General features: G+C 37.0%; 1 protein-coding gene across 1 annotated transcript; it reads left to right on the top strand.

Moving 5' to 3' along the window:
* Nucleotides 1-386: 386 nt before the first annotated feature.
* On the top strand, nucleotides 387-25865 carry si:dkey-229b18.3 (uncharacterized). The gene is made up of 7 exons (XM_059968852.1): nucleotides 387-1039; nucleotides 3901-3971; nucleotides 5845-6070; nucleotides 11427-14140; nucleotides 19184-19405; nucleotides 20085-20209; nucleotides 22846-25865. The coding sequence occupies exons 1-7, from the start codon at nucleotides 622-624 to the stop codon at nucleotides 22850-22852; spliced, it is 3783 nt and encodes a 1260-aa protein (XP_059824835.1). The 5' UTR covers nucleotides 387-621; the 3' UTR covers nucleotides 22853-25865.
* Nucleotides 25866-25878: the final 13 nt, after the last annotated feature.

The raw sequence follows: 25878 nt of genomic DNA, 5'->3' as shown, positions 1-25878 counted from the left end.
AGCCAAAATGCATATTTTGGGAGTGTTGGTGGAAGTACAAAAGGACTTTTTTTTTTGGGGGGGGGGGGGAGAGAAAACCAGCCTTCAGGTTGCAGCACCAGCAATGCATTGAAGACAAGTCTACTTGACTTCTGGCAGGAGTCTTTTATGCACCAGTCCGGGGTAAGTGTCTGAACAACCTACCTTGTTGGCCAAGTGACACTCATCATTGATTTCTCGCCGCCCCCCTCAGGGCGCCTTGTCCCGCCCTTTCCCCCCTTTCCATCCAATCACAAAGTGCAACCGCCCCTCGGCGGACCATTAGCCCGATGGAGACAGGACGATTGAACTCCTCCCATCAAGCTAGGTTGCAACCGAGATTATATAAAGAGCGGGTGGGACGGCGACGGCGGTGGAAGAGTCAAGAGCCGCTGGCTGCTGTGGAGTTGTCTCCGCCGCTTTCGGCCAGTGAGGGAGATATTGAGTAAATTAATTATATATATTTAAAAAAGCGAGAGAAAGTAAGGGGGCAGGGAGTGGCGGGCACCGTTGATAAGCAGAAAGGAGGAAGGAGAAAAATATATATTTAAAAAAAACGTACCAAAGAGTAAGGGAAGGGGGAAAAAGAAACTAATTTATTTAATGAAGAAAACAGGGGCCTGTAAAATGGCCGGCGACAGCGGCACGACCGAGGTGGTCAGCCGGTATTTAAAGGACGCCGACGAGCCGGGCTCGACGCTCGGCGGCGGTTCGGTGGCGAAGGCCGGCGATGAGGAGGAGGAGGAAGAGGAGAAAAATCTCGGCGGGGAAGGAGGCGCCGCTGCCTCCTCGGCGGGCCACGGCGCCAAGGCCGCCTCGGCTTACGAAGTGATAAACGGGATCTTGTACCGTAAGAGGCTGGAGAGGGGGGCGACCAGCTACACCGAGGTGTTGGTGGGCGCCGCCGCCGAGCAGCGACGCGCTGTCATCGCCTCCTTCCACCAGCAGCCGGCGGCCGACCAGCGTCACTGCACCATGGAAGAGACGTACAAGAATGTTTCTGAGAACTATTGGTGGGAAGGTGGGTTTGTGGACTCTGCCTTAAAACTTTCTCCCTTGATGAAAGGTTTGTGGGGCGGCTGACTTTGTAAAGTGTTGGGTTTTAATTTTTTCTAGATTTATCTCGCTTGAAAACGTAAAACTATTCGCTTTCCTAGCTTAATGTGATGGAATGTGTTTGGCTGCGAGGAGCTCAAGCTCTTCAGTGGAACATGAACTTGCAGCTCTCCTCACTGGAGTTGAAGTTGTCATGTGATTGCTCCATTGGCTTTAAGCGCCTTAAGAGCCATCGGGTTTCTACCCAACTTTGGTAACTTGCTAAGCGACTGTTTACTGCGTTGAGATTGTGTTTGTTGGTGTTGGGGTTAAGTCCAGATGTCTTCATTTCCTATGTTCCCATTTGCTCTTTTCTAGCTTCATTTCCAGCCAGGGACGAGTAAATATGTAAATATTTAGTTTAATTGAACCAGCAAGGTAATTTGTATTCTTGCATGGTTGTTGGTGAAGAAACTGCAAGTGAATACTGGAGTAATTTGGTTAGAGGCTTATCACCATATCAAAACTTGTATCTGAGGAATTGGTGTATATAGGCCTCGCCCGATCTGAGAACTTTGGGTTGGTTTTCGGGGAAGGTGGGGCGTGTTAGTCTGACTGGGGGGGGGGCGTGAAAACGGCATTGCAGTTGATGAAATTTGACGAGTTGCGATGAGCGATGCTCCTTTAGACTCCGTCGCTTGGCATAGATGTTTGGTGATGCTGTCCTTCTCCAGGTCAATTAACTAATTAGCTGCACTGGAGTTGGATTTTTATTATTTGACGTTCTTGAATCAACTGAACCAGTTCATAAAATTCTTGCATTTAAATCTGAATTCCAGCATTTCCATTCCTTAATGGAAATTTTGTTAATACTTTTTATGCAGCTGGTAACGTTGATGAAAAGCGTACTCACAAAATGTTTGAAAGTCCATTGTTAGAACACCTACTTCAGCATTTTTCTTCAATAATGACCCCTGAAGCTTGGCTAGCTCGTTGTGAGCCTCTAGTGGCAACAAGCAGTATTGCAGTTTAATAACAGTGCTTTCTCAAACTGAACAATGTTGTTGGATCAGAATGCGTAGAAAATTGTTGAGGCTGTAATTTTTTAAAATCTCTTTAAGGAATTGAGAAATATACTTTGTAGTGGTAGGAAATAAAGTTTTGTCATGGCTTCAGCCATTTTCTATAACCACTGCATAAGACACAATGCTGAAGGAACTCGGCAGGTCAGGCAGCATCTATGTAAGAAATACAGTTGATGTTTGGGCGGAGACCCTTCAGGAAGTTGTAAACACTTCTCTTTCCACTTAAAACAGCGTACTGGACTGCAGTCTTAAATTCACTAATAAATTATAATTGAGTTTGTGGTGGATGATGGGTTCTTGATTAGTAATGGCATCAAAGGTTATGGGGAAAAGGCAGGAGAATGGGGTTGAGAGGAATAATAAAGCAGCCATGACCGGTGGAGCAGACTCAATGGGCTGAATGGCCTTTCCTGCTCTTATGGCTGTGGTATTACCAAGCATCTGTTGGTTCCAAATAAAACAACACAGTGGGATTAAGGAAGGGAAATTATATTAATTTCCAAATTTTATCATGTAGCACGACGTTTTGAATTTTTCAATGATTCAGTTTTCTTTGGTTGTCCATTGAGGTGTCTCCTTGTACACAAATTCGGCTGCAACAGTTAACTTACAAAATATATTGCATAACATTAGGGAAAAAAAAAACTTGTAATCAAAGAGAGAGATATTAATTAGCAACAGCATGAAGTTGGTGAATACAAGCATAACCAAATCCAGGTTTGGCTAGGTGAGCTGATGGCAAGTTTTATTAATTTGGGCAACTTAAGTGATTGAGGTCATATTACTAAATTCAAGTGAGAAAGTATAGATTGCCATTACACCATAAATTTTTTAGACATATGGTTTGGGTGAGAGGGTCAAAACCAAATATTGTTACATTTTCTGGTGAAGCAGATGGATGGTTGTATGGGCTGTGAGAAGGATGCTGGGAGGTTCTGACTTTTCCCTTCCTGAAGTCCACAAACAGTTCCTTGATCTTGCTGATATTGAATGTGTTTGTGACACCACTTAACCAGCCAGCCTATCTCAATAGGTGACCTTTCTCCCCTGGTCCCACCCCCAGCTGCATGTTTGGCAAGGCCTACTCTGGTTTCCACTGGTCCTCCCAATTTTGCACCCTTTCCCATGTTTCTCCACCCCAACCCTCCTTCAACAATCCTCCTTCCCTACCCCTTCCTTGCTCCATCCACCCACTTCACACACAGGTCTTCACCAGTCATCCCCCCTCATATTCTCTTCTTTGGTACTTAAACCTTAAGACCATTTACCCAAATCCAGTTCTGCTAGTGCTTTCTGTTCCTACTGATTTCCCAGGCAACTGTCTGCTACCTTTACACTCCCTACCCGCAGCTTGTTGCATTTGTTTTTACTTTCCCTCTGTCTGTCTCCATCTATAATTCACCTGCCCCAGTCTTTCAACTTCACCCCTGCTAAACCTCCTCACCTGCCACCTGTCCTTTTGCATCCTTCCTCAACTTATTAATGACTTTAGAATCCTTTCTTGACACTGGTAATCTTGCCTCTCCACTCTCAGTCCCGATGCAGTGATTCAACTTGAAATATCAACAGTTTCTTTCCTCTCACAGATGCTGCATAACCCCCCAAAGTTCTTCCACCAGATTGCTGCATCTGTAGACTCTTGCATCTCCAAGACCTAATCTCATTTCCTTGGAAATAAATAATATGGTAACAATTGTGCACTTGATCCAAGACTGCCATTAATTTTTATAAATTAACGCTGTCATTTTTCATTGTTTTTAAGGGATGTTTCCAGACATCAGAGATTATGTACAAGGATGCAATCACTGTAAAGACAGGAAAGATAACCTTCTGGTAAGAGCGAATGAAAGTAAATGCATTTAATTTGACCATCATGACAGTGGTTGTCGATTAGTAGGAAATGCTATATTGCAGTGATCTTATAACATCAGTAAGTTCATGTGCTTATTAAATCATAATTTTAAAGTGCAATTTTGGGACAATTTCAATATGGTAATTGTGGATCTTTAATTTGAGCTTTCATTCCACCTATCTTTTCCTTGTATTTTAAAATCCTTTTTCCATTGTGTTTGGATTTGTACCATAATTTCTGTCGTAAGTTACCATGCAATTCTAATAATTGCCATTTACATGGTGAAGCTGCTTCCTGAGAATGTTACTGAGCCACGTGAAATGTTGGTTCATAGCCATGGAGGTAGGTTTAATGAAAGCAGATGGAATAAAATCCCAAAACTTGAGATCCTGACAACGGAAACACTTTTCCTTCTAGTTGCATGTGTGTGCAGTTGTGCAGTAACTGAAATGCTCCTGTGCACATTGCATTTGATGCAACACCGCTGAAATTTTTAAAATTATGTAATATAATTTTGAAATTATACTAATAATTGTGAAATGCCCTGTAATTGGGTTAATGAATATAATCCATAAATATTTTAAATAAACGTACCACAACTGTTAAGACATTTTAAAGCTACAACATCTTTACATTGTCAGTGTTTCGAGTTACAACGGTTACAAATTGTAATAAGTCGGTAGCTCATTGGCATTCAGTGGTTTATTAACAATGCTTTCTGACAAGAAAAAGCTAACAAAACTTAAGATTTTCTTGTACTATATTTTGTGATGCCCTTCAATTAATAAAATTAAAAGTATGTGATTTTTCAGTTTTCATTCTACGTATTCATGGTATGCATATTACAAAAATACTTTGTGCCGAATAGTTTTCAGACAGTGTAAAAAATTTCCTGCTTAGAACAATGGTTGATCTTTGCTGCAGTTTTTTTTAAAAAAAAAGAGCTAGAGGGAATGTTGAATGGAAGGCACAGGAACCACAATCTTTTATTCACCAAACACAACAAATAGATGTACATTTTTAGTTATTACTTTTGCAACGTTGCAGGTTTATCTAGCTTTTATATTTGCAATTGAATTGTTGTTATCCTAAGACTATATTACACATTATACTTAACGTTATTTTTTTGTCATCCGTTGGTATTCTGGAATATATCCAGTTTAATTCTGGTGGCTCTATTTGCATTCAGTTACCAATGGTTATGCTTGTTGAATGTTTGACAGCCCCAGTTTAGATCTGGCTCAGATTCAGAGTTGCCGTTATTTCAATGGAGAAGAATGGTACCGTGGAGAGGGGTATATATTTGGTGATTTATATTCCTTTAAATTAATTGTTTTGCCTTACCTGGTAAATGTTTTTAAATTCTATATTGAACCTTGGAGCATGATAGTCACAAATTCAAGTTCAAGTTTATTGTCATTCAATCATATACATGTATACAGCTAAACAAAACATTCTTTTGGGGACAAAGAGCAAAACACAGTACCTATAATCACACCCAGCACATATAATTATGATACAGCAAATAGTCACAAAATAGTAGCATAATAGCATCCCCTGAATTACATCACACTGGTTATGTTCGTTTCAGGTTACACTGTGTTGACTGTCTAACTCACTTAGAGTATTGGTTAGCTGAAGGAAGATCAGATAGTTTGTGAATTAGCAGTAGTGTTTGAGGCTTTTTTAAGAAGGTTGCTTACAAAGGGTGTATTGGTCAAAGGCACTAATGCATGCATCAGATTAAGGGGTATAAGTTGTAATGTAGGGACAGAATGTTACGGGAGCCGTTTATTACATAACTTTCTCAAAATGGAAAGAAATGTTATAAACATTTGATTCTCTTTTTGACAGATTTCGGAAGAAAAGTACATAACTCGTAAATTGACGACACACTGCACTAAAGTGCTTGAGAGATTGAACAGTCAACGATCTAAAGGACTTTTTTGTGATGTGACTTTGATAGTGGAGAAAACATCCTATCCAGCTCACCGTGCTGTTTTGGCTGCTGTTAGTGAATATTTCCAGGATCTGTTTTCAGAGAAAGGATCCACGTCTAATAAAGTTGTGGATTTGAAAGGTGAAAGAATTAAGCAATTTATGCTCACTGTATTATTTGCAAGCGATTAACTTTACTTGTTACATGTAAAGCAATGAAACATCATGAAATGTGTTGTTTGCATTGACAACCAACACTGTCCAAATATGTGCTGAAATTAGCTCACAAATGTTGCTATGCTTCCAGTGCCACCATATCATGACGATAACTTACTAATGCTTACTAGTCTGTGTATCTTTGGAATGTGGGAGGAAACTAGAGTACCTAGAGGAAACCCACCTGGTGGCAGGGAACACATACGAACTCCTTACAGAGGGACAGAAATTGATCCCTGGCCACTGGTGCTATGAAAGCATTACTCTAACCAGTATGTTACCATGTTGCCCCTAATGTGTACTGTAAGTTTCAAATGGTAGCTCAGTGATACTAATGAATTATAAATTTATGTGTTCAAATCTGCAGTAAAGAGTTGAACACATTCTGGGCTGACCTTTTGGTTTGGAACCAAGAATATATATTCTTTTGGATGAGATACTGAATTAAGTCTCCAGCTATCTAACAAATGATTACATTTTTTAGGAAAAGATGGGAACCCTCCCTTGTTTTTCTCTACATTTATCCTTCAGTTAATATTGAAAAGAAAATTGGTTAACCTATCATTTCTCCAATTTTGCTTTTTGGACTATGAAGTGGGCTTTTTGGCTGTAGATTCAACCCATAAAATAGTGACCAGTGTTCAGAACAATAATCAATTATTTGTCTATGAAGCATTAAGCAACAAAAAAAGTAAAATGCTGTATTGCTTCCATTATTGTGCAAGGGTTGCAAAATGCTTCAATATTTGAACTTGTAATTGCGTTTGTGTAAAGATGGATATGCAGTAGAATAGTTATTAGCATCTAGATTCAATTGATTCATCAACATTCAGAACCATATCTTAAGCTTTTTTTGTTCTGATAGTATCTTAAGTGACAAAAACATTTGACCTATTTTACGGGCCAGCTGTCAACTACAAATCCTTGCAATCAGATATTTAAACTCCAGCTGGCACAATTTAATATGTGAAATTTAAGAAATTTAATAGGGAATGTATGAGTCAACTGTTTTCAGAGATGAGTGAAAAGCGAAATTTGCTCTCCAAATGTAGTTTAGGTGAATGGCGTGGGTGCATTTAAAAAAAAGATAAGTAGACAGTGATAATGAGAGATGAATTGATTTACTGACATGAGTTAAAATTAATGAGGTATGTGTGGCAGTCAATGCCACACAGTCACTTAGTTTTGTGTAGCATTGGCTGTTGAGGACAACTGACCTCTTTTTGTACTGCAATTGCTACATAGTTTACTGTATATAACCCAATTTGTTCAATGATTTGGCTGAACTGTTAAGGACCTTGTTGAGTTTGGAAAAAGCATTGACAATTAAAAATAACACAAGTCAGTTAAAACACTCAACACAAAAATAAACAGCAGCAAATGCTGGAAGAATTTATTGGGGCATGCAGGTACAGAATTAATGTCTTAGCTTGAAGTCCCTTCATCACAGGTGTCAAAGGGCCTTCAATCTGTCTTTTTCCACAGAGCTGCCTGACGTTTCCAGCATTTGCTATAGTGACATTCCTGTTTGTCTTGTAAATCAGGTCTACTAATCAGTCCAGCATGGATTGTTAATATTAACCTACAATTTTTCTTTAATCTCACAGTGACAAGGCATTTAGCATTCTTGATCATGATGGGGGAATTAATTTCCCTTTATCAATCTTTTTATTAGTTAAATAAAGTACATATAAACGAGGAGAATTATCACAAATATCTATAAAAATAACAGGTAAAATTAAAGGAAAAATAACATTATCAAGTTCAAAGAAATTATTAATCTAATAGTATATAATAGAGAAGGATAATTGATTCTTATCCATAAAAAGGAAAAATAAGAGAAACTTTTATAATTGACGTAAAGAAAAAAACCCCAAAACACAAAAAAAAGAAAAAAAAGAACTGGACAGCTCAAACTGAGAGTGAAAACCCAAGGAAAAACTTTCTGATTAAATCCAAAACTTCAAAAAGATAACTGGAAGGGCCATAAGTCAGAGCATATGAAAATATTGAATAAAAGGTCACCAAGTTTCCTCAAATTTAGAGGATGTATCAAATGTCCGACTTATTTTCTCTAAACTTAAACAGGACATAATGGAGGTAAGCCAATAAATAACAGTAGGTGGATTAGAATCCTTACATTTAAGCAAAATGGCTCTCCTAGCCAATAAAGTTGTAAAAGCTATCATCTGTTGAGCAGAAGCAGGAATAATCCCAAAAATTGCTGTAAGTAAATTTGGTTGTAGATCCAAATTCAGAACCTTTGACAAAGTTTTGAAGACTTCTGTCCAAAAATTCTCTAACTTGATGCAAGACCAGAACATATGAGTTAAAGTAGCTACCTCAAAATTACATCTATCATTAATAGGAGTAATATTAGAAAATATACGGGCTAATTTGTCCTTTGACTTATGCGCACGATGCACTACCTTGAACTGTATGGAGGAGTGACGGGCACAAGTAGAAGAGGTATTTACCAAATGAAAAAATTTATCCCATTATCTGAAAGTGACTTTCGAAACTCCAGTTCCCACACAGCTTTAATTTTGCCATTAGGTAACATACGCAAGTTCAATAACAGTTTATAAATTAACAGCTATCAGTCCTTTTTGAAATGGTTTGAGCTGAAAAAGAGTATCATTAATATTAGATGAATAAGCCAAAGGAAAATCTAGCAGTAAATTATGTAGAAAATTCCTAATTTGTAAATATCTAAAGAAGTGTACATTAGATAGGTCATATTTATCTGCTAATTGAATAGTAAACAATTACCCAAGAACAAATCTAAAAACTTGTTTAGATTCTAAAAATCTAACAAATTCCTTTGGTTTTCCAAATTGAAAAGGTCTGATTAAAAAAAAAATTGAAGTTTAAAAAAAATAATTAAGATGGATTTTACTAGAAAGAACAAAATTATTAAAATCAAAGGATCTATGAAATTGAAACCCAATTCTTAATGTATGTTTAATAATAGGATTACAATCTCGACTACCGATCTTAGAAAACAAAAAATCAAGAGGAGCTCCCAATAAAGAAGCCAAAGAATACGCCTTCACCGAGTTTTTCTCCAAATCCACCCATAAAGGACAATCATGTATATCTGAAAAATGAATCCAAAAAGTGATATAACAAATGTTAATTGCTCAGTAGTAAAATCTAAAGTTTGGCAAAGACATACCACCATATTTTTTTAATTTCTGCAATAAAAGTTTACTCAATCTAGGATCTTTATTATTCTAAATAAAAGATAAAATTTTAGAGTCTATCAAAAACCAGTTTAGGAAGAAAAGAGGGGATTGCTTGGAATACATAAAAACTTCAGTAATACTATCATTTTAATAGTATTAATATGGCCAATTTATGATAATGTCATAGGAGACCATTTAGAAATCACTTACTGCATATACTCAATTAATGGAAGAAAGTTGTATTTATACAGGTCATAAAAATTTTTGGTAATTTTAATACTGAGATAAGTTATTTTTAGCAATACTAAGAGGAATTTGATCATCTTGATCAAAATAATTGTTAATAGGAAATAACTCACTTTTATGCAAATTTAATTTATATCCAGAAAAACGACTAAATTCAGAAAATATAGATAACAAAGCAGGAATCGGTTTCATGGGATCTGAAATGTAAACTAACAAGTTATCTGCATACAACAAAACCTTATGCACTTTATCTCCTCTCTGAATACCCAAAACCCCATTAATGTCCCGAAGAGCAATAGTGAGAAGTTCTAAAGCCAAGTTAAATAGCAGCAGACTGAGAGGGCTACCCTGCTGGGTACCTCTTTATAATGTAAAATAAGAAAAATTTTTATTATTAGTTATAAATGCCGCCAAAGGGGCTTGATAAATCAGTTTAATCCAAGAAATAAAGTATGGACCAAAATTAAATCTTTCTAAAACCTGAAATAAATAGGGCCATTCTACCCTGTCAAAGGCTTTCTCTGCATCAAGAGAAACAACACATTCAGATTCTTCAGATGGAGAGGAATGAATGATATTCAGTAGTCTCTGAATATTAAAATATGAATATCTATTCTTAATAAATCCAGTTTGATCCTTAGAAATAACCTTAGGTAAAATGTTCTCAAGCCTGTTAGCCAAAATCTTAGAAGGAATTTTGGAATCAACATTTAATAAAGAAATTGGTCTGTAAGAGGTACATTCAAATAAATCTTTTCCTTTTTTAGGAATTAATGAAATTGATGCCTTGTAAAAAGTTTTCTAGAGGGTTCCTGAAGATATAAATTCAGTGAAAATTTGACAGAGATGAGGTGTAAGAATACCTGTAAACGTCCTTAAAAAATTCTGCTGTAAAACCATCGGGTCCTGGAGCTTAACCTGATTGAAAAGAAGATATAACTCTTACAATTTCCTCTCGATTAATGGGTGCATTTAAAGTATTCATATCTTGGGTAGAAATTTGGGGTAAATTCAATCTTTGCAGAAATTCATTCATAGCAGTAACGTTGTCTGAAAAATCAGATTTATAAAGATTAGAGTAAAGGTCCAAAAAAAGCTCTTTAATTTCCTGACTGTCAGATGTTTCCATTCTATCAGATCTTCGTATTTTCAAAATCTGCCTTCTAGTCATAGATGCTTTGAGTTGAGCAGCGGGAATTGATTTCCATTATCTTAATTTCAGTGATAGAATAATTGATTTATGACTAGGCTACTATTAATTTTTATTAAAATTTTTATTTAAAAAATTTGCTTTTTCATTTAATATTAGTAATATTCCCTTAGCTTTAGCCTTATGATTCAAATAGAGCACAGGGTGAAAATAAGTTTTGATAGAATGGTGTACCTTCTCACAAGAAAATATTAATTGTGATGTACAAAACTAGGCAGAATAATTTTGCTTTTGGCTCTACAGAAAGTTTGAGGTGAAATGTAAACTTGGATGATTAAAAACTAAAAACTGGGGAAATTGCTCAATGACAGAAAATCTGTATCAGCAGGAAAGATAATTGAAGTATTCAGATACAAATTTGTTAGTGCTCATAAAATGTTCTGATGAATTCCCTTGTAACCATTACCCATCAAAAATGTCATGCTGCATGTAGTTTTACATTTAAAAACTGAAAAGAATGGAAAAGATAGATTTTGCATCTTATTAAAGAAAAATAGAACTTTAGTTTTTTCTTAAAAGAAAACTAACTTAATTTAACAATTGCTTATAGAAAAAGACTTTGACAAATGGATCATTTGGAAATTCATCATTGGTGGATTGATCAATTCTACTCTCAAATTACTTTTTTTTCTTTCTAGGATTCAGCAGCAAGAGTTTTCTCCCACTTTTGGAATTTTCCTACACATCTTCACTATCTGTGAAACCGGATTATTTTGCTGAAATATGTGCTTTAGCCAGACATCTAAGGATTTGGGAAGTGGTTGAAATGTGTGCAGCACTGTGCAAGTTCCATGGAACTGGGAACAGCAAAGCACATAAAGAGGAATCCAGTAAAGAGGAGAAAAAAGAATTTTCTTCATATGAAGTTTGTATTGATCAATCTTTAATTGGACCTAGACAGCACGTGCCTGATATTTACTATCCGTTTGATCAGCTGGAAGATGATTCAGCACAACCGAAACTTGATCATTTTGGTAGAAGTCTGTTTTCTCCAGGATCACATTCAACAGTGATTCAAGGAGAAACAAAAGTGCCAGATTTTACTTTTAAGCTTCAAGAAATGCAGTCAGGACTTTCCAAAGACAAAGTGGTACCAGCACATTCTGAAACCTCTGTTGGTAACCTGGAGGTGGAGACAGTGGAAAATCCCAGTAGACGATTTAAATTATTAGGCTTTTCTGACAAAACTCCACCGAATACACAAACGGTTAAATCTTCATCACAGAAGTGTTCATCTGCAAATAAAGTGACTAATATTCCTACCTCTTTAGAACTGAAATTTGCAGATAAGTCAAGAGATCTTTATAATCAAAGAAAATGCAACTTTGAGAAAACACCCACAAAGTCCAAATCACAGACACGAGTGTCGAAGCACCTGGATTATAGCGTTGCAGGTCCTCAGGACAACTCTGGTTGTAAAGGAGTAAACACACTTCTCCGGTCACCAGTCAAACAAGTAGCCACCGAAGAAGAACTTTACTCTCCTAATGTGAATGAAAAATATAAACTACTTAGTGTATTGGGGTTACAGAGGAAAACGTTTGTTACTGATGGTGAAGAACAGGCTAGCTGGAAACAAAAAAGGAGACTTCGACAACCTAAAGTTAGAAATTATTCCTTGCTTACTGGAAAGAAGAAAAGAAGAATAAATTGTGCAAAAAGCCAATTACAACCAGACCAGATGAAAGCAAAAGGACTTGCCAATTGCTTTGTTGTCATTGAAAAGATCCTACCACCAATACAGAAGCAAAATGGAGACAATCAGCAATTAAACAAAGCATTGTTTGCACTAGAGAAAACTGAACCTTTAAATTGTAAACTTAATTTCTCTCAGGGTTGTACTGGAAAGGAAGTTGTTTGTAGCCCAAGAAAAATACAGGTAAAGAACCCTAAAGCTGAAACAGAAGGCTGTTTACTTGAGAAGAAAATCCAGCAAAGAAAGAAATGTAGCAGTGGAAGTTTTTCATTAACCAAAAAGTCACAATGCCAAACAAATTCCAGTATTTCTAAACCAGGCAAGAAGGATAAGTTGGCAGTAATCTCTGTGGAGGAAATAGTGTCATCAAAAACTCCTCGTGGCCACAGTGGTATAGAAGGGGGTGCATTGACCAGGCAGACTAGAAGTTGTACCTCGTATACTATGCCGGTAAAATGTTCTTCCTCACTAGGAGGCACTGCTGCTAAAACATCTCCATGTTTGACACATCACGGTCAAAGTGGCAGAAGAACCAGACAGTTATACAAGGCCATAATAAACTGTAGAAAGTGTAAACTTAACAACTTGGATTCCATGCCAAGACGTTCTCAAAACGCTGCTCGGAAAAATATGTCACAAAGAACACTTATGAAGAATAAACTACTGAAAAATAAGCTATCATCAGAAGAGCGTAATTTTCATGAAAATCGAAAGCTGGTTCATGATGATATCCGTGTGGCAGTGCCATCAAAAAGAAAAGAAAAGCAAATTCTGAATGTGGATCTGTTTAACCAAGTGCCTGCAAAAGCAGAAAGTAATGTTGGAAAGCTTAAGGGAAAATGCGATGGCAGAAGCTTAGTTCCAAATGTTTGCCAAAGTACTTCTGAAGAAGGGAAAGAAGAGAAGGCAGCAGCCCTACTGGATAGGAGAAAGCAGCGGATAAATTCATCACAATTGAGGTGTAAACAAGATAAGATGAAACAAGAACAATTAAAAACTGTTTCCAAGAAGCAGGAAAAGCAGATCCTTATCAGGTCCAGTGAAACACAACAATTTAAAAGGAAAGTAGAAAGGACAGGGTGCCGATCTTTGGATGCTGAGAAACAGAGTTATTTGCATAGCATAAGAACTCCAGCGCTGGGTAAAAGGAAACGCATACCTACACAGAAGATTATTGAAGCTGGTCTTTCCTTAGGATTTCTTGTATCATCTCAAAAAACTGATAAAATTAAGTTACCTGTTCAAACCAAATGCAAACAGTTTGGTTTGTCTCCAAGTCACATAAGGAACAACCAAGCAGCTGAAACAAAGATGCATGTGAAGGCATATTCTAAAATAACCACTTCTAAAGAACGAGCAGCCACTAGAAGACAGAATTGTAATACAACTCAGAGAAAGTTGAAACGCTCAGAAGTTTCAAAAAGGAGGAAAGAAAATGTGGCAGCAAAAGTAAAGAGAATGAAACCTGTTGTTTTGTATGGAAAGAAGCTATTAAATTTGAACATTAAGAATACACTGGGTAATAAATGGTCAAAACCTAATGCAAAAGCAAATATGAAGAAGGATACACAACTGTCTACCTCACAGAAGGCAGTAAAGTTGCAACAAATAGCAAGTGCTAGTTCAAGAATTACAAATTCCAAGAGCCTACCAAAGGTATGTACCCTTTCTTACTACTAAAGATGAGGTTACTAATCTTGAGAATTAGATTATGTGATTAAATCAATAGTGTAAGTTGAATAGTTTGTCATTTAATATCAGAATTGGGATCATAATTAACTCATAGTTCTCTTTGCAGAAACAGAAAATATAAATGTGATGGAGTTGAACTAAATCTTGAAAGCATCTTTTAAAAATGTTAAAGGTGACCTGATAGAGGTGTACAAGATAATGAGAGGCATTGATTGTATGGATAGTCAGAGGCTTTTCCCCAGGGCTGAAATGGCTAGCATGAGGGAGCCTAGTATTAAGGTACTTGGAAGTAGGTACAGAGGAGATGTCAGGTAAATTTTTTTTTATGCAGAGAGTGGTGAGTGCGTGGAATGGGCTGCTGGAGGTGCAAATGATAGGGTCTTTTAAGAGACTCCTGGATGGCTACATGGAGCTTAGAAAAATAGAAGGCTATTGGTAAAGCTTAGGTAGCTTGTATTGTGCTGTAGGTTTTCTATGTTTCTGTTTCAACACTGCATTCTTAGAGTTTCGGGGTCAGTACAGAAGGTTACCAACTTGAACAACTTGAGGTTCATGGGGAGCAAAGAAAAAATAAAAATGAAGTTTAAAGGGAAATTCAGGAGTTATCCCAAACCCAGAAATGATTTGGATTCTATTAATTGTTTCCAATGGCTGAGTTGGTAGCTGGTTAAAAAACGTTTTCTAATTACATTGAATCACAATCAAAAGCAAAATTTTTTTAAAGCGCTGGCTGATCTATAATGTCATATTTTGAATGAAAATGTAAAAGCAGATTCAGCAATGACCTTTAAAGGGAAAATAGGTAAAGATGTGATTGGAAGAAAATTGCAAATCTTTAGCAAGGTGAATGAACTGCAGGCAGTCGCCGGGTTACAAACGAGTTCCGTTCTTGAGTCCGTCTTTAAGTCAGATTTGTATCTAAGTGGGAACAAGTACATCTGGTATTATTTAGCGTCAGTCAAATGTTTGTCTTAGTATCTAGTATATATTTTACCTTTCTATGCATATAAACCACTTAAGAAATGTATGTATTCCAGTAATTAAACCACTGCATTGCTGAGTAATAATTGTAACTTTCATCAGGGCAGGGCTTTTCACATGTTCCATTATTCTCACTTTATCCTTTATCATTTAAAATTGTTCTGATCATTGACCGACTGTAGCCTAACACTTTTCCAATGAAGTTTCACCTCCTTCCAAACACTTTATTATTTCCATTTTATTTTCAATCGTGATCGTTTTCCATCAACGGAACAAAAACACTGCATGCAGCAGGTCCCAAGCTCTGCCAGGTCCTAAAGTCCACCGCACTGAGACAGATTAAATAAGGGACGAGCATCCATATTTTTTGGTATCGCAGGGGGTCCCAGAACCAACCCCCCCCCCCCCTTCCCGCGGATAAGGAGGGCTGACTGTACACTGCTTCATGTATCAGAATGATTCACAGAAAACCAGAATTAACAGATTCTTATCAATTGAACAGCATCCAACACTACAGGTTTCATTTTTTTCAAGGTAGCTACACACACGCACGCACTGGAACAGAACACATCTTTCTTTCTAGAGAAATTAAGTATTTTAGGAAACAAGAACACTCATTTTCTCATCCATTTTCTTATTAAACCAAAATATCAATTGCTCTACACAGTCAAAGTTACTGAACAGCATTTCTCATTACTGATAAATGATATAACTGTAGCATCTTCATGTGTATGTTATGTCACTGGAACATTAATGGGCTTCAGAAATTTTGACATTTAATATCAGTACATATCCAGTACACAAACCGAAATTTCCCCTCTTTACAGACATCCGTGAAACAAAGAAACCCCAAAGAACATTAGAAACATCAAAGTTCTGTCTCCTCAGGAAAAACAACATAATCGACTTTTAACATCTTAAACCAGCGAGTTTTTTTTTGTTATGTCTCCCCGTTCACCAGTGAAAAACAAAGACACCTTTTTCTTCCTTATTAGGGAGAGAGAGACTGCGATATGTCGTATAAGTGTATGTGGTAACTGCAAGTCTGTGTCTTTGCTATTGCTTTGCTTACACTGAGTGCTAGGTGGTGGTACCGATGCTTGCTTTTTTTCGCTGGTGGTGGGGGAGGGAGATTGTTGCTCACTGTCGCTTATGCACAGGAGGAAAGGGAGCTGGGGAGGGGACTTTACATTTATCTGTTGTTCATTTTTTGGGGCACTTCTGTTTTCGTGGATATTTGCAACGAAAAAGCATTTCAGGATGTATATTGTATACATTTCTCTGACATTAAATTGGACATTTGAACCTCCTCCCTTCGCACAAGCAGCAAAGTGTATCGATACCCCCGTGCATCCCCACCGCACCAGCATAAAACACCTACCTCCACACCCCCTCCTCACAATACAAGCAACAGGAGCAAAGAATCCATTGATCCTTTTTGAATAAGCCATTTGATTCTCTCAGCCCACTGCAAATAAGTTCCATAATTCAATCAGATCATGACAGAGCTGTACTTGTATACATTTGAGCTTTTATACTTGTCTAGATTCCCTCAAACTGCTTGCTATTATAAACCCTTTCAGATTTTAATTGAATAAAATCAAATACTTAAATGCAATCAGAATGGAAGACAAGCGTCTCATCTGCACCCCAGTGCGAATGCATGTATACCTTACACAACTACAAGTTACTTCACACTGAAGCTTCTCCACAAAAATTAAGTTGGTATAACAGCTTTACTAGACCAATAATTTATTCTGTATTTAAATTTAACCTTCAATTTGTGGAAGATATAATCTGTTAAATATAAAAATCATAGGAATTACAAAATGGAAATCCACTATGGCCAATGTTTGAATACAGGTAGTCCCCGAGTTACGAACAACTCGTACTTACGAACCGAGGAAGGAGAACGCCATCCGCCATTTTAAGTCGTTGCCGTTGACACTGTTGAGTGTGTAATTTTGCATTTGACTTAGATTTTTCTTAGCAAGGTTCACCCTGATCTCCCCCCCCCACACTTTTCCAGTTGGCTGGTGGAGCAATGAGGTCAGCGCCAGGCTCGAGAATGTTCCCGAGTTCAATCCAGTGCCAGACCACTCCTGAATGCGCCAGGGTGATGTCGAGCTTGCAACTAGGCCTCGTAAAAAAAAAAAGCACTACTGCCTCCAGTTTACATTCCCATGCGGAATATTGAGGAGGATCAAATGCCCAAACCCAGCACAGCCCCCACTTGTCCCATTTAACCTGGCTCAGTGCGGTGGACGTTAGGACCTGGGGAATTCAGGGTGGTGGTCCTTAGGACCCAGCGGACCTCGGGAGCTGGCGGAGGTCGGGACCCACCGCCCGCAGTGTTTCTGTTCCGCTGACAGGAAGTGATCACAATTGAAAATAAAGTGGAAATAGTAAAGCCATCGGAAAGAGGTGAAACGCCATCAGTTATTGGAAAAGCATTAGGCTACAGTTGGTCAACAATCAGAACAATTTTAAAGGATAAAGTGAGATGAATGGACCATTTGAAAGGACCTGCCCTGATGAAAGCTATAATTATTACTAAGCAACTCAGTGGTTTAATTATTGAAATACATATGCTTCTTATGTGTTTTATATGCATAGAAAAGAAAAATATATGCTATATACTAAGCCAAACATTTGACTGACGCTAAATAATACTGGATGTACCTGTTCCAACTTGAATACAAATCCGACTTAAAGACTGTCTGTACTTTAAGTCATCTCTAGATTACTTATAGTACCTAATACAATGTAAATGCTATGTGAATAGTTGTTATACTGTATTGTTCAGGCAATAATGACAAGATAAAGTCTCTACATGCTGAGTGCTGGAGAGAGAATTTCTGGGCTTTCCTGATCCACGTTGGTTGGTTGGTTGAATCCGCGCATGCGGAACACACGTATAAGGAGGGCCTGCTGTATATTTGATGCAGCCTGATGTCAGAATTCTGTTCCTTTCAGGTAAAAGTAAGGGTAATGTAAATGTATTGTGACAAACAAGTTTTACCTGAGTTGCCAACATGCAGGTAACCTACAGCTAAGCGATCCTTCGAGTTGCAGTTCATTTGGATCAATATTTAACATTGAATATGCACTGGAAATAGCGTATGAACAGTTGAACTTCATTGCACTTTTCACCCGGGTATCACTTTGTGCACATATACATGTTACATGAATCTGCTCTTTGCATTTTGGAAAAAATTACAGCTTTGTTATTTTTACAGGGCTGCAAGCGAATGTGATTAAAATCAAGTGTTTAAGTATAGATGTTTAATATGATTTTAGTAATACTAACATAACAAGATGCTGTAACAAGTCAAGAAGTAAAAACTGTTTTACATGTGCGCTCCAAGGGTTCCAGAGAATGCTACTGAGACTACTTGGTAAAAATGAGTCCATAAGAGATAGGAATAGAATTAGGGCAATCAGTCCATTGAATCTGCTACAGCATTCCACCATGACTGATTTATTAACTCTCTCAACTCCATCCTCCTGCTGTCTTCCCATAGCCTTAGATGCCCTTACTAATCAAGAACTTCTACTTCAAATGATTTGGCTTCCACAGCTATCTGTGGAAATGAATTCCACTGATTCACTGCTTTCAAGCTAAAGAATTGTCTCCTCATTTCTGTTCTGAAGGGATGTCCTCATTCTGAGGCTGTGCCCTGTAGTTTAAGACTTCCCCACTTCAGGAAACATCCTCTCTGCATCCACACGATCTAGGTCCTTCAATATTGAATTGATTTCAATGAGATCCCCTGCTAACTCTTCTGACCGCCAGTGAGTACAGGCTCAGAGCTACCAGAAGCTCCTTAGGTTAAATATGGGGAAGTAACAGGAAATAAGCAAAAAATAATACCCGTGTGTGAGTGTCCTTTGTGTGAGTTGCTGGTCATTCAGTGAAATGCTAAATTTGTAAGCACTAGTATGGTTTGAATGGCATGTGCTTTATTCATGATAAAAATAGGATCTTGCAATTACATGTATAACCAATTACAAATATATTTTCAGAATTTGCGGGGAGCTGCACAAATACTGAAGAAATTGCAGCCAAAACTTAAGGGATCATTAAAATTAACTCCAAGAAGCAAACACCTAGCCGAAGAAAGCATGAAAAAGACCAAAGTTTCGAGAGCCCACACATGCCATGAATGCTGTGCGGCGTTCTCAAATTGTGACTCTCTGTTTATACACAGAATGAGCCACGTTAGGGGAAAGCGCTGGTTGTGTCTCGTAAGTACTATTACTTGTCTGTCTGTACTTTAGTACAGTTGATAGCTTTCAAGGGTAATGATCCAGAGTGGCAAAGAATTTATTCCAATGACTACTTTTTACATAAGATGATCTTAATAAAGTTTTAGTATGCTTAAAAGTATGGGCAGATTTGAGTTTGGGGTCATCTTTTACTCTCACTGGGCTATACTTAAGTATGTCAGTAAAACCTGAGACTTGGGCCATGCCATTGTCATTATGGAAGCCTTGACTTTCCTCTACTGAATTATTTGCCTATATCAGTCTGGTAGGGTAATTGTCTGCATTTCATGACAACTGTTTCCACAATTCCTCAATAAGTTCTGCAGAGACATCTTTAACGTTCAAGATCACTAAAGAAAAAGTAAACTCAATGGAACTGTGAAAATTTCAACTTAAAAACAATAAACCCTGAAACGTCTTTGAAAAAGTAGTCTTTGGAAGCTTTATGGGAATGCATGTGACAGTTTACTTTGGGAAAATAAGTCAAATTGAAGGAGGTAAAGATTGTAACCTTTTTGCTCATGCTAATATTGACAGCATTAATGCTACACTAATTATGAAAATCCATTTAAAGACAAATGTCTTCTGACTTTTCTTTAGTACAAACATTTGTTTTGTCCATAGTTTCTGAATAGTAACCTGTGAAAAATATTTTTAGTTGTGTAATAAAGCCTTCTATGGCCAGAAGAAAGCTCAAGTTCACCTTCGCAGTCATAGTGAGAAGCTGTACAGATGCAAAGTCTGTGTCACAGTATCAAAGAAAGAAAAGTCATTTCAGTACAAGTAAGTAATATTTATTACTGTCTCCTTAACTAAGCTATAGAATGCAGATTAAGCAAAAACTATTATCCTATAGACTGTTCCTATGTCATGCAAAGGGCTGATTGCAAGTTGCATGGGTATATAGGAGTTTTTTTCTCTACCTATATTTGACATCTACTATTGTGCTTCCAACATTATTTTAAAAAATGGCAGAATATTGTAAGCTTTTCACTTCAATCATGAGATAAAGGTTAGCCTTTCCATAAGAACACAGCAGCAAAAGTTATTCACATGACTCCACAAATCTGCCCCAATTTGGTTTACTCAATCTTCCTTTTGTACCAAATCCCTGTAGCTGTCAATTCCCCAAACTTTCAGAAATTTACCTCCAGTTGAAATATTCAAAAATCTAGCCTCCACAATTCTCTTGGCATTCCTAGCTCCATCTCAAGTTCAAGTTTATTGTCATTCAACCATACACATGTATAAAACTAAACGAAACATCGTTCCTCTGGGTCAAAGTGCAAAACACAGTACATATGGTCACAATAATAGCACAAGTCACTTAGTGACTTGGCCTGAAGATTAACAGGTTGACATAAAGTGCAAGTTGCACCTACTAACCAGTGCATCTATGAACTGAGCGAAGAAACTGAAGCACCTGGAGAAAACCTATGCATTGCATGGGGTGGGCATACAGACTCTTTTCAGGTGATTTCAGAATTGAGCTCTGAACTTTGATGCCCCGTTTTATAATAGCATTGTGCTAACCTTTACGCTACCATGGTGCCCAGTTGCAAAGAATGTGGTTAATTTATCTGTATGTTCAGGGAATGTGAAGCTGAATCACCGGTGATTTTAGAATCAAGAGGAAGGTTTATTGTCACTGACATAAGTTGTGAAATTTGTTTTGCGGTTGCAGTACATAACAAATTATAAGTTACAAAAAAAGTAAAATAATGCAAAAGAAAAGTAGTGTGATCATGATTATGCATTCACCGTCCATTCAGAAATCTGATGGTAGAGGGGAAGATGCTGTTCTTAAAATATTAAGTATGGGTCTTCTGGCTTCTGTGCCACCTCCCTGATGGTAGTAATGAGAAGAGGTTGTGTCCCAGGCAGTGAAGGTCCAAAATGATGGTCCCCTTCTTGAGGCACTGTGTTTTGGTGATGTCCTTTATGTCGGGGAGATCAGTGCCCATGATACAGCTGACTGAGTCTGCAACCCTTTGCAACCTCTTTCAATCCTGTGCATTGGAGCCTCCAAGCCAGATGATGCAACTGGTCAGAATAGGTCTCTGGAAATTTGCTTGCGTCTGGTAGAGGGAAGAAGCTGTTCCTAAAAACCTATTTCTGTTCTTTAGGCTCCTATACCTCCTCCCTGATGTTAGTAATGAGAAGGGGACATGACTCAGGAATGTCCATAAATAATTTATTATGTAAATAATTTGTTCTGGAAATTTATCTGTTCCATTTATAATGACTTGGAAGAACAAAATAGCGCCTTTTCACTTCCCAAGTATTACTGATAGTGCTGTTATTTTTTTTAAACTTTTGATCTCAAGTTACTGAATTTTAATCATTTGAAGTGTGAAGAATTTAACTTCTCCATAGAGATGGAAACGTGCATAAAATGTTTTTTGCAGTAGATCATTAATTCAAAATAAGCAAGGTGATCATGATTGATGCTCATATAATAGAATGTTATTGCTTTCTATCAATCTTGCATTATTTACAGCTTTAATTTTTATAAATGTTTACTATAATTTAGTGAGTTTATAAAATTGCTTTTTAGTGAAATCAGTAAGTTCAAAGTGGACTTATTTACTTAGTACAGCACAAAAGATGATCATGCTGGTTCACAGTAAAGCAATCCTGTTCTATTAACTTTGTTAGACTATTTTGAACTGTCTTCTAAGAGTTATTTGTTAAATAGATGTTTCAATTATGCTGATACTTAGCACACAAAATGTATTCCCAAGAATGAGCGCTAAGGGAATTGGTGGTAAACGGTGTTTTTTAAATGACATTGTTCATTACTATATCCCAGAAGCTTGGTGTGAACACTGCCCTTGCTGCGTACTGCTTGCTATCTGTGGACTTAACAGATTTTTTAACATTAAATCTGCCCATGGCTTAGTCTACAAATACTGCCTGTGAGTATCAGCAGTGAGATGTTTTCAGGGCTGTATTGTGGCCAGCAGTGAGTGTGGGCCTCGACTTCATATATTGACAAACTGCCTGAATTCTATAATCTTTTTCTCACTTCCTGTTGGATGTAATGGAAGCTTGTCTCTCTCCTTGTCTAAAGGGGCCAACTCTCCCACCTTTGAATACTTGCCACAGATGGGAACTCAAAGTCATATAGCAACCGCTGTATCTACTGTAGCATGTCCAAAACCAGCTTCTCCACAGTGAGCCTAGTATGTTTAATGTGAGATTTCCAGAGCAAAGGGGAAGACTGTTCAGGTGCATCTCTGCACAGCCCAAATAGATGTTTTTTTAAAGGTCTTTATTGTTTTGAAACGTGTTTAGATTGGAAGGCCAACAAATCTGTGGTAGGCTAAGTAGTGCTGAGCAGATACCATTGTAACTAGAAATCTTTGCTGTCCATAGATTTCACTAACACTTCTATTATTTTTCCCCATTTATTACAGGCGGTAAGAAATTGCGGAGTGGATGGGCCAAAGAACTGAAGTGGTTGCAAGCTAGAGAAAGAAATTGTTTTGATACATTTAAATATATGCTAATATCAAGACCAGAGGAATTATGCGGAAATGGGCCGATTTCTGCAATGTTTATATTAGAACATTAAATAACAATTGGATGTCTTTCAACTTAATTCCCATGCTGTCTGTAAAGAGTTTGTACGTTCTCCCCATCAACCACATGGATTTCCTGCAGCTACTCCAGTTTCTGCCCACAGTCCAAAGATGTAGGTTAATTGGTCATTGCAAATTGTCCTGAGATAAGGCTAGTGTTAAATAGGTGGGTTGCAGGATGGTGTGGCTCGTTGAGTCGAAAGGGCTTGTTCTGCGCTATATCTCTAAATTAATATTAATTATTCTTCAATGAGCAAAAAATGGAGCCCAATGCTATTCACATTTCATACCACTCAAAACATTCAAATTATTTAAAAAAATTGTCCAACTTTTTAATATTGTCAAAGTTGAGAGGTTCTTTGTTCCGGAAATTGAATTTTACCTGTTATTTTTCTATCCATGAGTGTAGATGCCTTCATGGAAGCCTTGTACTCTGGCTGAATAGCAGTTAATTTGGAAGGGTAAAACTGTGCCTTTAAGATTTATTGTCTGCATTAAAACAACAGTGGTTACTGAAGTCCCATAGTGGGTCCCAGGGGTTGAAATCTGACATCCACGACCCCCTTGCTTAATGGTATTGGACCATGGCATAAAAAAGATTGTGAACCCCTCTAAATAAACGCATGACTGTTTTCTATGCACTGGAGGTTGGTGACTAGTAACTTGATAGAGTAGGAATCGTATTTGGTGTTGATCTGTGGTTATAGTCAAGAATTTGATGTAACCATTACTGCTAGAATGAAGCAATTGTGCAAAACACTGTAATGTTCTGTAGATAACTGGATATAACTACTGTTGTAAATATTCAGAAAGATGTATGTGCAGTCTATTTAAAATGTGGTTATATAATTAACAGTCTACACAAACTAACTGGTGAAAATTTCATGCTTTATATTTATGAACTAATGATATAGCTATAGGTTTACTACTTTTTAAGATAAGTTTTTAATGTATCTTTAAACAGTTGCACATTTTATCTTGTAGAACACCAGTTTTTTTTTAAAAAGGGAACTTTAAAAAAAATTTGCAAAAGGTGCTTACTGTAATCTTGCAGTTGAAAGGGCCATTTAGTGTTTAGGAAGCTTTTTCATTCTGCTAATATAACTGGTTTGGTTGTATACATCTAACTATCTTGGATGTATTTCCATCCCTGACAAGCATGCAACAATGCATGTGTGCTTGAGCACACTCTATACTGCTGCTCAGGTTTGTTTAGCTGAATGTATTTGAGAAGGTGAAAATTTGAATCTGTTTTATTTTTCAATTGTTTATGCCCATTAGAATTCTCTGTTTGAAATCTTTGCCAGTCTGAAGACTGGAATACTCCTCTCATCTCAACCTTGTCTTGATTTTAACATGTTGAAACTAACAAACTTGAACATTTATACTGAGGAATTAAAATTCAGGTTCTAAACACTCAGCATCAGTTCACTCACCCGTGGCCTCTTAGTTAGTTAGATTCTGGTGAACTCTATACATGAACTATGAACTTTATAGTTCTCTAATGAAATCCTTACATTTGTAGAAAGTCCTGTCTAGGTGGAAAAAAGAAAGGGGCCTTGCATAAATTGTATTTATAATCAAGTTATTAATACAAGAAGAATCACTGCTGAAGTTAAATCATTTATTTTCTAGCCTCCAATTTTCCTTCTGTTTTCACTTTATCAAGCTACAGGTGGACCTCTAAGATGGTCTTTTAAAATGTGATTCAGAAGTCTAACATGTTATTAGTGGTAGTGCGATCACTTGAGTCAAGTATAATGCTCTACTGCTGGGCTGTCGGGTGGCTGTGGAGGCTGATCTGGAATCCAGATATTCTGGTGCAGTCTGAGCAAGAGTAAGTGGTTAATGATTGGGTCAGTGTAGCTGAACTAAGGAACTTTGCTGCACGAGTCTTTTTGTTTCAGGAGCTATATTAGAGATTCTGACAAATGAAACATCATTCAGCAAAAAGGTAGCTAATATTATTTTGAAAGGACAAATACCTGAAATGCTGAACTAAGTGACACATGCTTTTAGTGTTAAATATACCTCCAATTCATTACGGTTTTTCCTCTTACAGTCTCAGGTTAGTGTATTCTGTTGCAGGGCTTTGTATAATGGAACTGCTTACTTTAAGGTCACAATACGTGTAGAATAAAATCCAGTAGCTGGTGTTACGTTGTGCTACTGTATAGTGGCTTGTTCCCATCAGGGGAGAAGAGAATCTATAAACTGTTTATATTGTTGAATTTGGTTCCCATTCCAAATATTTTAAAACTTTTTAGGAATGTAAATTTTGTATGAACATTAACATCTGAATTTTTGTACATAAAGTTCTAAGGAGTTTTACAATGTTAAGATCTTTATAATATAGTTTTGAAAATCCCCAGGAAAGATTAATGAAATTGTTTTTATTTTACTATTTTGTAATTTAACTTTTGTTAGGTAGATTCAGAATAGATTTTTAAGTAACAAAATGTTGATCTATTAAGGTACTTGTTACTATATATGTTCTACAAATAATTGTTTTCCATCACCCTTTTTAATTAAAGTGATCCTATAAGTTCCTTTTCATATGGGACTTTTACTTATTTTAATCATAATTATACAATTATAGAATCTGTAAAGTATGATGAAGATGTTAATTTCATCACAAAAGTTTTATTTGCAATGTGAAGGTATCCACAGATTGCAGTTAAATATTTTTTCCATATAGCTTCTGTGGTTACCATTTTAATGATGAAAATTGCCATGAACTACAGAATATATTTTGATCTCTTTGAAAATTGTTTCCCAGAGGAAACCAGGTCTGTCTAATTCTTCACTTTGTTCCTTTCACTATTATACAGAACAATAAACACTTTCTTTCTGAAGTAATTTGTGTTA

This window comes from Hypanus sabinus, chromosome 4, assembly GCF_030144855.1.
Source record: "Hypanus sabinus isolate sHypSab1 chromosome 4, sHypSab1.hap1, whole genome shotgun sequence".
NCBI classification, from domain to species: Eukaryota; Metazoa; Chordata; class Chondrichthyes; order Myliobatiformes; family Dasyatidae; genus Hypanus; species Hypanus sabinus.
Note: the sequence above shows the minus strand (reverse complement) of the source record. Positions and strands in the feature narration are given on the sequence as shown.

What these genes read in the sequence shown, in the direction of transcription:
- si:dkey-229b18.3 (XM_059968852.1), top strand. Translation starts at nt 622, where the DNA reads ATGAAGAAAACAGGGGCCTGTAAAATGGCCGGCGACAGCGGCACGACC. An exon ending in TGAGAACTATTGGTGGGAAG is followed by an intron (nt 1,040 to 3,900) that starts GTGGGTTTGTGG and finishes ATTGTTTTTAAG; the next exon opens with GGATGTTTCCAGACATCAGA. An exon ending in ACAGGAAAGATAACCTTCTG is followed by an intron (nt 3,972 to 5,844) that starts GTAAGAGCGAAT and finishes TCTTTTTGACAG; the next exon opens with ATTTCGGAAGAAAAGTACAT.